At 36.9% G+C, this 18,091-nt stretch overlaps 1 protein-coding gene across 10 annotated transcripts in view; it reads left to right on the top strand.

Annotated features, from left to right (window-relative positions):
• The window catches only part of CDKAL1 (CDK5 regulatory subunit associated protein 1 like 1), a 678,378-nt gene that overhangs the window by 107,175 nt on the left and 553,112 nt on the right, over positions 1–18,091 (top strand). For all 10 annotated transcript variants that reach the window (XM_024121827.3, XM_024121823.3, XM_028479372.2 and 7 more), the window contains one exon: positions 679–763. In XM_024121827.3, coding sequence (XP_023977595.1) covers positions 679–763 — 85 coding nt within the window. The remainder of the gene's footprint in view (positions 1–678; positions 764–18,091) is intronic.

Here is an 18,091-nt window from a genome sequence, read left to right as displayed (position 1 = left end):
CACCCGCTCACCACAACTGGAGAAAGCCTGCACATAGCAATGAAGACCCAGTGCAGCCATACATCCATACCATACATCCATACATACATACATATTCATTTCGATAAATGTGTTGGGTTTGGTTTGGGTAATTTGTTGTGTTGCTAGTGAGTCTGTTATAGTGTATAACAGTATCTAATCAAATTAGTGAGGAATAGAAGACTCACTTTGATGTAAATCGTTAACTTTTCAAAGAAGACAAACAATATTTTTAGTAACATCTCAAGCTGAAGAATATTCAGTGCATAATACATGTGCTTGAAAAATATTAACACACAGCCTAAAAAGGGGCAATTAATTTCATATTCAGAGGTAAGATTAGGCCAGTTTCACTTTAGTTTTTGGAAGTATTAAATACTCGCAAGTGTTCAAAATGTTCGAAGAAAATGCTTATCCTCTTTATATTTTAAATGAGAAGATAATAGCACAGGTTATATATTTTAATATTTATTTCTCACCAATGTTTCCATATTGAAGCAGTTATCTACTATATTGTAATTGCCTGTTTACTTGACTCTACCCACTAGCTCTCTCTCCTCTCCCACTGCAGTCCCAGTGCCATCTGAGTAAGCACTTGGATATTTTTGGCTGATTAAATGTGATACTTACTTTTCTTTTTCATATTTATCTTTTTAATAGAAAATGCATCAGAGGCAGACTTATGGCTCCTGAATAGTTGTACTGTAAAAAATCCGGCTGAAGACCACTTTAGAAACTCAATTAAGTAAGTGAAGTTGATTTTTTGCTTATCTTTTATAAGTGATGTAAGAATTAATCTTCAGGAAATTAGCTTTTAAAAGATTCCTAACATTACAGATACTCAGTATGTTATCAACAAAAGTATGAGTTGGACTTTGGGCATTATACTGTTTTGAATTTATCTGATAAGGAATGAAACTTTAAGGTAGACTTTTCTAATAGGTATTTGAGTATTTGTGAAGTTAGCTAACAGGTGATTTGAATATCTGTCAAGTATTAACAACATACTTTTCTCAGGGAATCCAGTCTCTACTTTTTGAAACTATCCAAAACAGTCCTTACCTCTTTTCTCTTCCCTGTCCATTAGCACTGTTCTAATAATGCCTGGCCATCAAGGGAAGTACAGTTTATTGGGGGAGTGGGCATGTAATCCATGGTTCTTGAATTGTTCCTCAAGTTACAGTGAAAGAAGTATCTTTTTTTTCACATCTCTGAATCTTACTCCACCCACTTCTTACAACCTTCATTCTGTAAATTATTTCCTCATTCACCTCTATTTTCGTCTCTCCAACCCCATTGGTGCCTTTTCATTGCTATTTAAACAAGCTCAGATCTACTCAGCCCCATACACCCCTTTTAGCTCCGGTCCTATTTTTCTTCTTGCCTTCCCCAAGAGACTTAAAAGTTTTGGCCGTGCTGCGCGGCACGTGAGATCTTAGTTCCCGGACCAGGGATCAAACCCCCTGCAGTGGAAGCGCGGAATCTTAACCGTTGGACCGCCAGGGAAGTCCCCCGAGAGACTTCTTAAGATTTTTCATTTCCTGACTTCACTCTCAAACTCAACCCCCACCACATTGGTTTTATTGTGAAATATATCATACATAAATGAGTTTATGAAACATGTACAGTTTAAATAAGGTTAACAAACTTAACACCTAATATCTGCCACCCAGCATAAGAAATAAAGCATTGCTGAGACCTTAGAAACTGCCCCGTTGTCCCTCTTTCAGTCATATCCCTGAGATGTAACCTTTATCCTGACTTTTGTGGGTCATTCCCTTCCTTTTATTAGTAAATTTATCATCTGTTAAATATATCTCTAAACAATGTGTTGTTTAGTTTTGCCCTCTTTGTTTATTGGACTTACACTGTTTGTGTTCTGAGATTTGCTTCTTTTCCTTAACATTTTGCTTTTAGATTTATCCATGTTGATGGATGTAAAATAACTGGCCATTTATAGTATTTTACTGAATGAATTTATCGCAGTTTATCCATTTTATTATTGAAAGAGTCTTGAGTTTTCCCTGTGTTTTGCTTTCACGAGCACTGCTGCTCGGAATGTTTTGAACATGTTTTCTGGTGCGGATGTGCAAGAGTTATTTTAGGATATGTACCTAGGAATTATTGTATGTCACAGGTATGTGCATATTCAAACTTTTAGGTAATGATGAACTATTCCCCCAACGGATGTACTGGAGTTCACTCCCACCAGTCATGGGTGTGTGTGGTTGTTCTCCACTCTTGCTAGTACTTGGTATGGTCAGGGTTGTAAATTTTTGCCATTCTGGTGGTGGCGATGGTATCTCAATGTGGTTTTAATATGTGTTTCTGTGATTACTAGTGATGTTGAGCATCTTTTTTTTTTTTTTTTTTTTTTTTTTTTCCGGTACCCGGGCCTCTCACTGTTGTGGCCTCTCCCGTTGCGGAGCACAGGCTCCAGGAGCGCAGGCTCAGCGGCCATGGCTCACGGGCCCAGCCGCTCCGCAGCATGTGGGATCTTCGTGGACAGGGCCACGAACCCGTGTCCCCTGCATCGGCAGGCGGACTCTCAACCACTGCGCCACCAGGGAAGCCCTGAGCATCTTTTTATATGTTTATTTGCCATTTAGATTTTCCTTTTCTGTGAAATGGCTCTTTAAATATTTTCCCTGTTATTTTTTTATTATTTATTTGTGGGAATACGTTAAATGTATTCTATGTACTAATCCTTACATATTACATATGTTGTATCAATTGTGACTTATCTTTCACTTTCTTTTATGGTATCTTAGGATGAAGAGAAATTCTGGCTTAAAATTTATCAACCTTTGCCTTTGAGTCCACGCTCTTACTGTTTAAGAAGTCTTTCCTTACTCTGAAGTTAAGATATTCTATGTATTTTCTTCTAAAAATTCCATGGTTTTTACTTCTTACATTCAGGTTTATAATTGATCTGGAGTTGATTGTTTTTGGTATGATACCAGGAAGGGGATCCCATTTTATTTATTTATTTTCTGTGTAGACTCCGACTTTTTCCAGTATCATTTATTTTTTGAAAGCCTGTCCTTTCTCCTTTTATCTGTATATTATCCACTCCGTCATAGGCTGAGTGTCCGTAGATGGCTGGGCCTTTCCGTGGGCTCTCTGTTTGGTTCCACTGATCTATTTCTTTATTTTGGTGCTTATTCTACTACTGCTTACCTGACATAGTCATAATTAGTATAGATTTACAATAAGTCTAGATGTTTGATAGTGCTAGTGCCTTTTTGTTCTCCGGTTTGAAGGAAGACATGTTTTTGTTTTTGAACATGCTGTATTTGAAGTTACAGCTAAATATTATAATAAAGTAATGGATAATATTTGATTTTTATCAAGTGTCTTCTATGTGGCAGGCACTGTTCAAAGTGCTTTACATCAATTAGATATTATCTAGTTTAATTCTTGCAGTCTACCAGTGAGTTGTAGGTTCTAATTTTATTTCTGTTTTACAGATGAAGAAGCATCTGTTTTGCAGATGAAGTTCTCTAAAGCTGTTGAGTTCATAAGTGGTGGAGGTGGGATGTTAACCTAGGTAGTCTCACTAGAGTCTGTGCGATGTTAAATTTAATACCAGGTAAAGAAGTCAGGTAAGCAGTTATAGAATTGAGGAAGATATTAAAGAGGCAACACTAGAGGTACAGATTTTGTATTGTTTCCATAGAAGCGATAGTTGAATATGATGGTTTCCTCAACTCAGAAATCATGGAAGGAGCAGAGAAGATTTGTTACCTGAACGATGGTGGGAGGCTTAGGAGGGTGGTAGTGATGTGAGATGGAACAGGGGAGTTAGGGTCATGGTTAGGACCAGAAGAAGGGAGAATTAAACCAAGAGCAGAGCATGATGTTTACCAGGTGCTGCTTATTTTCAAAGAATGCCTTTTTTTTTTTTTTTTTTGTTTTTGTTTGTTTTTTTGCGGTACGCGGGCCTCTCACTGCTGTGGCCTCTCTCTTTCCGGAGCACGGGCTCCGGACGCGCAGTCTCAGCGGCCGTGGCTCACGGGCCCAGCCGCTCCGCGACATGTGGGATCTTCATCTTCCCGGACCGGGGCACGAACCTGCATCCCCTGCATCGGCAGGCGGACTCTCAACCACTGCACCACCAGGGAAGCCCAAGAATGCCTTTTATGGGAAGTCTATCATGTTCCCTGATTATCTACTTTTTCTCCTGTAGGAGAGGCATAAGATACAAAGATATTTTAGTGCTACTGATAGCCTCTAAGTACAAACCCCAGAGAATTCAGTTTGTGTGATTATCAATTTTAAAATGTGATTAACAGATACACTTCTAGACTGTTTCTAAAAGTTTACTTTAAAACGCAAATATAACTTGTGTCAATGCGTTTTCTTATATAAACTGTTGTGAATGCGGTTCAAGGTAATGATACAGTGTTTGAAAGATTAAGTGAGGTAATCACTTAAGATATGTTTGTCATTTTAACACTACAACGCTAGTGGTAGAGAGCACAGGTTCCTTTAATGCACTATTCTGCTTGCTTGAAAGAAAATTTAAAAACGGTATTATAGGTGATTAAGTATTTTTTTAAATGGCTTTGAAAGCTTTTGATAATCACAGCTAGTTCTTGTTAACATAACACCTAAGCTAACGTTGGATTTGTTTCCAGAATAAATATAATCCTGTAGAAGGCACAGTAACAATTAACATTGAGAAAATGTCAAATTCAAGTGACATTTATACATTTAAAGACTTTCAGTGAAAGATTACCTACTCTTATCAAGCATTTTGCTTTATTTAAATGTTCTCCCCCTTTCACCACTGTCTCCTAACAAAGCAAAACAAAGAAAAATAGTTCATAAACTTTATTACACCTTCAGTCATGCGACACATCTGTCTTCTCTCAACCTCTAGCTCCATCCTTTCCCTTCAGCCTCCTCAGGAGCGTGCATTTTTTCCCCCATGACAGTGAGGCAACACTTAAATTCAAGGAGACCCTGATAGGGTGTTTCATCTCTCCTTGTTCAGCTGCACCTAATGCATTATGCTCATATTCACCCATTTTCAGGATGGGCTGGGGGCTATTTTTTTCTAACCTGAACCCCCTACAAATAATGATTGCTTCACTCTGCCACTTATTTCTGAGTGTTTGCCATCATTTCTGATCATCTGCTTTTGTCTCTCTCCCAATGTATTTTTTTTTTCAACTGTAGAAATTTTTTTAATTGAAGTATAGTTGATTTACAATGTGTGTTAATTAATGCCGTATAGCAAAGTGATTCAGTTATACATATATATATACATTCTTTTTTTTATATAATTTCCATTATGGTTTATCATAGGATATTGAATGTAGTTCTCTGTGCCATATGTATTTTTGATATTTAACAGTTGCTTGTCTATTATCAACTCATTTTATTTCTCTTGAGCTACCAGGCAGTAGACCCTCTTGTTTTAACAGGAGAAAAGAAAGAAAACTGAGAGATTTACTATCTTTCATGTAATCAATGCATAAGATCCCAGAACGGTGAATTTGTGACAAGACAGCCGGGGCCTTTTTTTTGTTTGTTTCTCCTGGTGGTGGTGGTGGTCAAAAGTATTAGGTTTGCAACTTCACAGTATAAAAAATATTGGGAGTATTATTTAACCTTGGTCACAGAGAATATTGGCTTAAAATTATTTGGAAATTTTCATTTTATACACTAATGCTGATAGTAAATCATTCTATTTTAAAATAATTCCTTAATCTAGTCCAAGTTACATACCTGGCATGAAAATGCAGACCTGTTAATCCGTAGGCTGTACTGCTTAGTACTTTCTACTAGTTGATCTAATTACTAAGGTTTTACAGCGTTTGTATTATTGATGTTCAGATTGATAAAACAGTAGGAGTTTTAAGTAGTAAAACAGGAGTTAAGAATGAGTTTTTTGGCTGCCTTTTGAACTTTGAAGTGTTAAATGCTATTGCCTTTACTAATTTTGAAAATATCTCTAATGAGCCCCATGTTTTGTGATGGCAGCCTGTTGTATGCATACTCTTTCCTTTCCTCTTGAGCATTTGCCAGTTGCCCTGTCCTTGTTTTATCCATTAAACCAATTTGATGTAGACAAGATGGCCTTAAACTTGAGGGGTTCTTGAGTAAACGAAAAAGATCAAAAGTTTCAAAAAAATAAAATTTGCTCTTAATGAGAGTATCAAATAAGAAAACTCCTTTGGTTAGTGCTTTATAGAAATGTGGGATCTTTTCCATGCCACCTAAAGGAGGTCATTCAGAGGCTGGTGAAAATAAACACGTCTTGTGTGTTCTATATAAATGACAGAAAGAATAGCCAGCTTGCTTTGATCATGGACTGTCAACCTCTGTTTGACCTTGTGTGTTATTAACCCAAATGGGCACTGTGGTTTAGCCACACTGATAGTAGATAGATGAGTCACTAGTTCTTTGAACCACCTTTGCCTGTAGAAATAAATGGTAATGTTGAAGGGATGGTTTAGATATCTCAGTGAAATTACTTGAAAGAACAATGGAAATATAAGGAGAAATGGACAAAGAAGAAAAGTGTATGTTGAGACAGAGCATAACCTGCTTTGTATGATAGCTTCTGTTTAAAGGAGAGCTCTTTTTAGAAATAGCATTCTGTTGATCAAGTAAATTATTGGATGTTCACTCCTATTATGAAAAGATTTTTTGCTTTATGTGGATTTAACTTTGAGTTCTTCATTGTAAATTGAAGTTGGGGGAGGCATCAGAATATTATTTCAACTTGAATTTGTAAAATAAATTGCCTGACTTATTAAGAACAGAGAAGTGCTCTCCTTTTCAGTTAGTAATTATACAGTTTAAAAAAGGAAAAAAACTCGACTGGTTCTGTCTTTAACTAGATTTGTTAGTAATCAGGTTATCTTTATTTTTTTAATTAAAAAAATTGGCATTGGGAGATAAAAAATAATACTAGGTTTTAGTTTGGCCTTTTGCAAGAAACAGGTTAGATAACGCAAGTTCTTTTGTTAAACTTATTTTTTAATGTTGTAGGTTGTGGATTTTTTCTTAAAACTTAGATATTTTAATTTTGGCTTTTCTAGTATGAAATGGCTTTAGTTCAGTAGCACTTCCATGTTATTGTTTCAAGTGTCATTCATTGTTTGCTTTTACCAGTCACAGTCTCATGGTTCCAGCTATCCTTTCCCACCTTAAAGGTTTCCCTCTGTATGGAAAGTTAGCTCAAAATATTGTACTGTTTGACTTAATATGTATTGTCAATTAAGTTTTGTCTAAGGCGATTGTTTTTCTCCAAACAGTGCTATTTTTAACATGAGTTTACGTTTCCTCCTACCATTTCTCATCTACGTCCACTATTTAGATACTATCTCTGTGTTGATTACTCCCAAATTTCTGTTTCTGACCCTGATCTCTCCTTCCAAGAACCAAACTTGTATGTCCATTGTATGTCCAACTGCTTTCTGGACTTTTCCATTTAGATGCCCCGTTGACACTTTAAATCATCGTGTCAGAGCCTCTTCGTTAGCTGCCTCACCTTTTCCCCAGCTAATGTTCCTGTGCGTATTGCCTATCTTGTTTGGTTACAAGGTCACCTGTCAGATAGTCTGGGAGTTTTCTTTGACTCCCTCTTTCCCTCCCCTATTTTCCATCCTTCAGAACTGATTCTACTTCTAAAATATCTTTTCCTTCCTCCCTTTGCTTCCTTCCTTCTCATTACTTTTGCCCAGTGTTGTTAGTGTTTTGTTGCTTCTTGGAACTTGCAGTGAACCACTGTGTCCTCATGTTTCATCAGATTGCCATGAACTAGACACATATCTTTTGAATTTAATCCTTTCTCTCCATCCCTATTGCTAATGTCTTAGTTATGGTCCTCAATATCTCTTGCTCTTGTATTACAGTAGAAGTTAAGCTTGTCCTCAGCTCCTTTTCTGTTCCAGTTCATGCTTTCCTCTCCTTCACACCCTGTAATGGTTCCTTCTCAGCTACAGGATAAAGATATAATTTCCTAGTGTAACAAGGTCTTTTAAAATAATCTGTTCCTTGCCTACCTCTGTGGCCTCTTTTCTCACCACTCCTCCATAGAATTTTACTTCTTGCCTAAATTGTATGATTTTCCAGACATATAATGTGTTTGCATATGTTTTTCTTATTCCTTGGAACATGCTCTCCCTTTCCCCCGAAGGCATGCATGTGTGCATGTCCATGTGCGTGCGCGTGCGCACACACACACTCTCTCTCTCTCTCTCTCTCATGCACCCCATGTAATCCTACTTGGCAACCTAGTCATCTTGTGGGACTCATATCAAAGGTAATACTGTGTGCAAGGTTATCTCCCTTCTAACTCCCACCCTTTACCTCCAGGGTCCCCAGAGTTAATCACCCTCTGTTCTGTGCTACTTATTTATCCTGTACAAACATCTATTGTTGCATATTACATTTTATTATTTGTTTACATATTTGGCTCTCTACTAGATTGTGGTCTTGAGGTCAGGTTATTGACCTCAGGAAAATCCTTTTTTATGAAGTCTTTGACCCTCTGACTCTACCATGTAATGATTTTCCTTTTCTTGGGAAACAGATACCATTCATGGAGTAAGACTTGCTTGTCAGCTGTTCTGAGACTCCCAAGGCACCTGTGAATCCCTTGTAGAGACAGGCTGTATATTTGCCGAAAGGGGAAAGAACATACTAATTTGCAAAGATTGTACTAAAGGGCTCTCTTTTTAAGAAATCGTGCTGTTTTGCTTTTTATGTTTTGCTTATAAACTAGGAAGAAACCTGTCCCTTCTTGTCCTAAATGAGATAAGAAACTTGTGCTTGCCACTATTGGTCCACAGTTTCTTTGCAGAGTAAAGTAGTAAAAGGAGTGAGAATTCTTCTCCCTTCTTGGAGTATTGCTTGGTCATGCTGGCAGAAGCTCAGCTGTGAGTGGCAGGACCCTGTTCTTCCTGCCAAACTAAGTGAACTGGGTCTGCTTCAGGACCTTGGCCATTGGATTAATTGAAGCATCTCATCTTGAGTCAGAGGGTAACAAAGGTGTAGATAAAAACCAGGTAGTGTTAGACCTTGTTTTAGACACACAGTTGTCCTCAACATGTGTTTGTACACTTAGGTTAAATTGATTGATTCTTCCTTTTTTGGGAAGAGTGCTTGGCATCATTCTGCTGTCAGGGCATCAGCAAGTCATTGCTAATGTATTATTTTGTGTTAAGTGTATTATTAATTATATAACTATATTAATATCACAACACTTGTCTTACATTTGAGTATCAAATTGTCCAGTTTCAATGAATGAGCAAAAAAACATTAAAAACACCAAAGTGGGAGAAAGAAATCAACATGGCTGTTGTGGGGTAAGAAGTAGATGTTTTGGAGAGGTTGACTTGATATAGGATCTTTGAGAGAGGAGTGGAACAGTAAGATCTATGCAGACAGTGATGTTGTCTCACTTGTTTACTGAGGGATCCTTGGTCTCTGGTACAGTGCCTGGTAAATATTTGGCACTGAGTTTTGCCTTGAATTGAAAGCTGATTTGATGAAGACCAAATTTCTCTGGATAAGTTGCTGTTTATGTGTTAGGTCTTCTTACTGTCTACCATATGTGAATTCATATTATTCAAGTCTTAAGTCATGGGTCTGTTTAGTCTACTTTCTGTTGATGCTAGGACTTTGTGTTGTTTTTTTTCCCTGTCAGCTAGTCTGGGGTTAATGATGGTATTAGAGGAACATGCTCTCTGGAAACATAAATGAAGAGTTCTCTGTTGATTTCTGAAGTGAGGGGTGAGAGTTACATAATTCAGAGCAGATTTTGACCCATTTCCTGCTACAGACTTCAGTTGTTTGTCCCCTATCCATGGAAAACATGGAGATGAATGGGAGTGCAGGGAGATTATTACATGACAAATCCCAGTGAGAAATTTGATGGGGCATAAAGGAGAAAGTATATTTTAGGATTGAATTCCTGGTTGACTTAAAAAAATGAAGGAATAGTTAAATTTACAGTTGTAAGATAAGTTACTTAATTTGCAAATCAGGAACAGAAAAAGCAGTTTGGATGTAATAAATCATTATAAAATGCAAAACTGAGTTTCATAGCTATCAGAAATCTTTTTGGAGAATAGAATTTTGCATATTTCATGATTACTGTTACATCAACAGTTGCTTTGTTTTTGGCATTTTAAGCAAGAGAGAACGTGAAAGAGGTCAGAGTATTATGTACTGGCAACAGCTGGCTGATAGCATTGAATACTTACGTAATTAAATATATGTGTTGGCTGTTGTCCTAACAGCTCTGTAGGTGGAGGCCCCAGAAAGCATGCAGAAACTTGCTTCAGCAGGATTAAAGAAGAAATCAACATGATCTAAGCCTGTGCTTTCAGCCAAGAGTGATTTCCTATTGTTTTGGTTTGAAAGACATTCTACTTATTCTTGGTGTGTGTGTTTGTACCACAGCAGAAAAAAAAAAGACACTTGTGTTTTTTTACTCCCTTTCTTGTATGCTCTAAGTGTGAAAAACATAATCTTTCTTAATTTTTGGTCATTCGGTAGTGTTGTTTATTAACTGATAATAAATGAAATAAAAAAGTATGACCTTTAAACCCATAGGGCACAGTATTAAAATATTAAATGTTAACTATTTCTATTCCTTATTTATGGTTACAATTAGGTTTAGGTGTCCTCTGTGCCATATTACAATAGTTACGTTGATTTTAGACTGCGTTAAGAAATGGTTGTGATCATCAAAAACTGGATGAGGGGTGGCGATGAAGGATAAACAGAATCCTCAGGTAAAATGCAACTCTGCCTTTAGTTAATAGTCTTATGTGTGGATGCAGATTCTACTCAAAGTACCTTATGTTTACCTCTATTACTGTTTTTATAGCTCAAGGGCTGAGGGCCGTCCTTGAGGCACCTTTGGGTACAGGCTTTGATGAGTGGATGTTACATTTGTGGGCTTAGGAAAAGATGTCAGTTCTTGTAGACACAATCCGGCACAGCTGTGTGTGGCTGCCCCTATAAATAATCCTGTATTTTGATCATATCTTCATCTGTCTGTAACCCATTTCAGAGTTCCTTAGGGACAGCCACTATGTCTTTTATCTGTATCCCAGCACCTAACACAGTGGTTGACGATAATAGTTGAACAAATGAATGAACCAACTCATGTGTTTGCTTTCTCTGTATGTTTTTTCTCCTCACCCCCACTCCACTCCCTGCCTCTGTCAGAACAAGTGTCTTCCTCTGTAGCTTTTCATAGAACTTCTTCTGTATCTCTTTCCTATTAGATTGCATTACTTAGAAATTAAGTTCAGCCGCATGTCATAGAGGGCCCTAAAAGTAGAAGCTTAAATAAGATAGGGGGTTTATTTTTCTTTATATAATGCAAAGTCCATAGTTAGGAAGTTGCTGGCTTTGGTTTACCAACTCAAGAATGTGAGGGCTAAGTCTCTGAAGTTTTATTGATCTTTCCATTATGATGTAAAATGGCTGCTACTCTTCAGCCATCATATGTACTTTACAAAAAGGAGGAACTACCAAAAGGGACAGTGCCAGCTGAGTTGGTCCCTCCTTTAGAGGTACTTCATTGGAAGGTCCCACACAAAACCCTGTGTTTGCATCTCATTGGCTGGAGCCATATTTCATGACTACCTCTATTTGTAAGGGAGGCTAGGAAATATGGTTTATTTTCATTTGCTTTAGACTCTAGTCATGTTGTTGTTCCCAACAGAATTGGGGTTCTGCCAGTACTGAAGAAAGGGAGAATGCTCACTGGGTCTTAACTTGATGCCTCTGCTACAGGTTGTAGTCTTTGAGGCAAGATTCGTATTTTATTTACCTTCTTCATTTATCAGGACTAGAGTATTGGGTGAGATTCTCAACATATTTGTGAACCAATGACCCTTCTTTCTCCTGTTTACTTTATTCAGAATGTTTGAGAAACAACGCAGTTGACATTTGAGAACTTTTCTTCTTTTTGGTTACCCTGAGCTGTCTCTGATGAAGTATTGATAATAACAGTAACAAAATACACTGGAGAAGCTCATGGCTTAGATGTTGCATGCACAAATAATAATAACAAAAAAGGATAATTAGGATTTTCACATATTTTCCACTCTTAAGATCTGCAGTGACCATATTTGAAATGGAATCTGAGGAAAGTATGTATCTCATTGTTTCTGATACTCCATTTTGTGATAACAATGATTATAAACCTGGTTTAGAAACTAAAAATTTTACAAGAATTTAGACAGAAAGCAAAAGCAGAGTTTAAAATTATCACAGAAGGTCTTAACTAATTGGAAGAAAGGTTGAGACTTAAGTTCATTCTATAATTAACTGCTAGAAAACAGTATTTTATATAATTCTAAAAAGTTTGTTTCAGCTGAGAACAATGCTTCTTTTTACTCAGAAAGTTAGTGTTTTACATTTAACTTGAAAAAACAAAAAAAGAAAAAAAGTGGAGAATTCAATGTAACCAGTGAAAATCTAACGAAAGGGAAGAGTCCTATAAAACTTGCTGTAGGGTTTCTGTAGGTTGGCGCCATTGGATATTATTAGAGGAAAGTTAAGAGTATCCAATCCTCATCCTAGATTGTGAACAATCTGAATATTCTGCAACAGTGTCTTTTTGTGTCCTTGCAGAGATATTCTGCTGAACCATTGTGAAAAACTGCCCAGACTTATTTATGTTGTAATGGCCCATTCTTTGGTGTTTTCCTTCTTGTGGTGAGTGAGTGAGAGAGACAGAGAGAGTGTGTGTGTGAGAGAAGGAGAGGAGGTAGGGAGAGAGAGAAAGAGAGAGAAGGGGGGGCAGAGAGAGAGAGAGAGAGAAGGAGAGGGGGAGAGAGAGTGTGTGAGAGAAGGAGGGGGGAGGGGGGAAGAGAGGGAGGGAGGGAGAAGGAGAGAGTGTGTGTGTGTGGGAGACGGAGAGGCAGAGAGGGAGGGAAGGAGGGAATGTAGATGCGTTAAGAAAGAAATGGCAGAATCACATGATACAAACTGTTTTGGGAAAAATACAAATTACGGTGTATGTCAAGGTTCTCTTTTACAATATGTTTTAGAAATCAACAGCTCATCCTTTGTGCCAGCCAGTGATGTGCTTTCTAGCTTATAAATTTCTAAGAGGGATCAGATAAGCAAGTTTATGGCAAAACTAAAACATTTAACTTGATGCTTTCCTTAAATGCCTGTCAGTAGCTTATGATAGTTACTGAAGGGAAAGACTTGTTTTGCTTTTTTTTTTTTTTGCGGTACGCGGGCCTCTCACTGTTGTGGCCTCTCCCATTGCGGAGCATAGGCTCCGGACGCGCAGGCTCAGCGGCCATGGCTCACGGGCCCAGCTGCTCCGCGGCATGTGGGATCCTCCCGGACCGGGGCAAGAACCTGTGTCCCCTGCATCGGCAGGCGGACTGTCAACCACTGCGCCACCAGGGAATCCCCTGTTTTGCTTTTTTAAATGAGAAAATGTTTTGAGTCAACTTTTTAAATAATTTTTTTGTCATCTGCAGTTGAAATATTGATTAATTTGTTCTTTTGATGTTTTTACTCCTTTAATAAATAAAGGTTTTGGTGTCATTGATCATTTACATTTAAAAATGATAATTTTTAAAGAAACACGAAAATAGAACTGATGGATATTCCATTGAGCAAATCCTGGGCACATGGTACCTTGAGTATATATGTTTCTTATCCCCTCATTGTCCCACTGGCTAAATAACTTTGGGCATCTTTTAGAGCCTTAGAACTCTGTGTTAGAGGAGAACACAGATGGAGTTGAGACCCTGGGTCCTGGGAAGAAGGTGTACCTGTGTAGGTGGGATTAGAGGAGGGGGCCTTATCTCTAGTCCTAGTGTGGGTGAGAGGAGGGTAAAAGATCTAGAATCTGAGGAGTCTTTTCTTCTCCTATAGGCTTATGGCAGTGTTTCTGAACCTTATCAGACCCAGTGATCCTTTTGTATAACAAATGTTTAGCAAAGTACCCTTTAGTAAAATTCATGAATAACATAACTTACCTATACACATTATTACAAGTAACACAATGCTCTGAGTATAATTAATGTAGGGAGAACTAAACAGAAACATTGGTAATGTAATATATATTTCAAAATATAAATACTCAGGTACTAATACACCAGAAGACCTGATGAAATCACCTATATGCAGAATTACACTGAATGTGAGAGTAATGAATTCCATCTGATATGTGTTTAGCCTTAACAGCTTAAATACCGACAATGACATTGCCCTAGGGATGCGCCTTAGATTCTAGGACTAGATAATGTAAATATGTTTTTTACCTACTTGAATGTTTAATGGGAGATTCAGATCTCTTGCAGGACACGTGGAGTTCTTTGTACAGGACAGACATGTGCCTTAGAAGACACCTAACACCTCTGACTTATGCCCACTAAATGGCAGTTACATTCTCTAAACCAGGATCACTACCAAAAAGATTTGATAGATTTAACCCCTAGTGATTATAATTTCTGTATGGCCTGAAGCACCCAAAACAAGATTTTAAAAATCTATAGAGATTTTAAAATATATATAATATATGTGTATATATATATACATATATATGAAAATATAAATAAACGTATATATGAATAATATCAAAGAGCTCCATAAATGAGACAGCTTAGTAAAAAAGTCTTCAAAGGGTATGAACAGGCAACTTATGGAAGAGGAAATAAACATGAAAAGTTTATTCATCCTTACCAGTGGTCAGAAAAATACAAATTAAAATGAGATACTGTTTTTTTGCTGAGTAGGTTGGATTTTTCAGTAGAACTGGTGGTGGTCCTAAGATTTGGGGGAAATGTTTGCTCTGATATTATTGCTGGTGAGAGTCTGAATTACCACAGTCTTCTAGGAAAGTAATTTTTTGATAAGTATAAAAATTAAAAATATGTATGCGCCTTGATTTAGCAATTCTGTGTTTTATGACTCTCTCCTATAGATATAAAAACACGTGTCTGCAAGGACAGGGATATAAAGTCATTTATTGCATCATTGTTTATAACGGCAAAAAGTGTAACAGCAAATCTGACTTTTCTATTCCTCTCTCCCTTCCTCTCTCCTTCCCTTTATCTCTCCTCCTTCTTTCTTCTTCCCTTCTTCCCTCCTTTCTTCAACTAACTGTGTACCCTGCAATAATTCCCTACAGGTGTATATAAAGCTTCCTTATTCTTATAGATTCATAGACTACTTTGTGCTCATATTTATTTATGGATTCATAAATGTTCTATTTTGTATACATGAAATATTATTTACTCATCTGTTGATGGATATTGAGTTTTTCCTAATAATTGACTGTTACAAATATTGTTTATAAACATGCTTTGACTGGAATTTTATAGAGTATTAACCTTTTTTGTTTTAATTTGCATCTTGAAATAATGTCATACTGAAAAGTTTCAAGAACAGTGCAAAGACTTCCCATAGACCTTTCACCCAGCTTCCTCTAATGTTTAAATATCTTACATTACCGTAATGCAATGATCAAACCAGGAAATTAATATTGATACAGTACTATGAACTGTTATACAGATCTTATTCAAAATTCATCATTTTTTTGGTTCAGGATTCAATTTAGTATCCTACATTGCATTTAGTTGTCATGTCACAGTCTCTTCCAATCTAGGACAGTTCTTCAGTCTGTCTGTCTTTTATGACATTGGCACTTTTGAAGAGTGCTGGTGAGTTTTGTTGTGGAATATTGCCTAATTTGAGCTTTCCTGATATTTCCTCATGGTTAGATTCAGATGTTATGCATTTTATCAAGAATACAGGGAGTGATAGGTATGTGTCCTTCTCAGTGTGTCATACCAAGGAGATTCAGGATATTGTTAAATCTTTTTTTTTTGTTGTTAACTTTGACATACAGTAACTAGGTATTAAATTCATCTACTTAAGGTGGTAGCTTTCAGCTTTATGCTCTATAGTTACTATCTTCCCCTTTGGAGTTAATATGTATTTTGTGGTACTTTGGTTTTATGCATATATCCTGTTTCTCATCATGTTTTCACCATTACTTTTAGCATCCGTTGATTACTTTTGCATATAACATTTAATACTGTGGTATTTATCAAGTGATGATTTTCCCGTTGCCATCATGCCATCTGCATTAATTAATTGGAATCTTACTATAAAGAAGAGCTGACTCTTCACCCTCCCATCTGTCTGTCTATCTTTGTAATATTGTCTTCATAGAGTCAAGGTTATTTATTTTAACCTTGGGCATAATCCCTTGCTATCATTATTTTTACTGCTCATATTGTTCTGGATTTGGCCAATGGAAACTCCTCGAAGTTGGCTTCTTTCTGGTACCATAGGAGTCCAGGCTCATCTTGTACTTTCCTTGCTTTGGTTATCTATCCGTATATGTATTAAAAAGCATGAGGTCATACTGTGCCCTTTGATTCTATTTCAACTGCATAGGATTTATTTCTAGCCTAGCTTCCCTCCTTCCCTCCCTCCCTCCCTCCCTCCCTCCCTCCCTTCATTTTAGCTCCCCGACCAGGGATCAAACCTGAGTCTCCTGCATTGGAAGCGCAGTCTTAACCACTGGACCACCAGGCAAGTCCCCTTCCTTTTCTTATATGTAACTTCATTCTGTAATAGTGAGAAACACAGCTCTCATTTTTTACAATGCGTTTATGTTATTTGTTCAATCCTATTAAACATCTTAAGTCCTTTTTGTCTTGAATCTTACATTATGTAGTCAAACTGCTGCTTTCCAAAGATACTGGAATTCCCTGTTTATTATCCCCATTACTCTCTTTCCATCCTAATCCCACCTGTCTCCATTAGCTTCTAGTTTATTCTTCCTTTTTTGTACATATAAGCACAAGTCAAGTTGTGATTCTTCTATTTCTACTATGTCTTCTACATTTATTAATTGGACTTTTACTATGAGGAAGAGTTGTTTTCTTCCCTGTCAATTTATTTCATCATTTATATCAGTGTAGACTCATGGTTATTTATTCTGTGGGTCATAATCCCACAGAATAAATATGCAGAATTCTGTATGCGGAATCCATGTAAATTTTTAAAGTCTCCCTTTGTTTTTTACTTAAATGGTAGCATATTCTAGATATTCTTTTATTCTTTACTTTTTGTAATATAGCCTGGAAACTCTGCATCAGTTGATAGAGATCATCCTCATTCTTTCTTATGGCTGAATAGTAACTTCATTGAATGGCTGTATCATGGTTCATTCAGCTTGTGTGGACATTTAGGTTATTTCCAATATTTTGTAGTTCCAAATAGTGCCGTAGTAAGTAAACTTGTGCACATATATTTTTGTATTATTGGCAGTGTATCTTCAGGATGAATTTCTAGAGTGACATGGCTAGGTTGAAAGGTAAGTGAATACATAGACATTACCAAAATACTCCCCCCCACCCCCCCAAAAAAAACCAGTCTCTTGGATTTTAAGTTTCCTTCTTCTGAGGGCATATTCCTGAGATTCTCCATTTCATATTCTCTGGTTCCATTTTAGATTCACATCCCTTCACACTCACCTTCTTTATTTTAAAAGGGTGGTTCCAGCATTATTTGGTCTATGAATATTTCTGTCTTACAATGCTGTTGTCAGTTGTGGCTTTAGAATTAAAGTGCTCTTTTCACATTTAATCCTTGTAGCTTGAATTCTACTTTGCTTTCTTTTGTACTCTCTTTTTATACCTTTGTGTCTTTAATTTAGCCATTCTGAGCTATAATACTTTGTTTAAGACGTGTCTCTTGTGTATAGAACAGAATTGGATCTTGCTTTGTGAGCCAAACTTAAAATTTTTTTCTTTAATAAAGAAAGCCAAGCTTCTTTACATTTGTTGATATGACTGATATATTTTGTCTCTGTGGTGATAGTTTGTGATCCTCTCTCTCTGTGTATATTATTTTATATTTGCTGTGTTTCTCTATGAGTTGTATTTTTTTTCCTTAAATTAACTAAATGATATTTAGGAATGTTTGTGTTTTTATTCTAGTAGTTACATTTGTCTTTATACCTTTTATTTATTTATTTTTTTTCTGTGGTACGCGTGCCTCTCACTGTTGTGGCCTCTCCCGTTGCGGAGCACAGGCTCCGGACGCGCAG

This window comes from Physeter macrocephalus, chromosome 18 (assembly GCF_002837175.3).
Source record: "Physeter macrocephalus isolate SW-GA chromosome 18, ASM283717v5, whole genome shotgun sequence".
NCBI classification, from domain to species: Eukaryota; Metazoa; Chordata; class Mammalia; order Artiodactyla; family Physeteridae; genus Physeter; species Physeter macrocephalus.
This window is presented reverse-complemented; position numbering and strand designations above follow the sequence as displayed.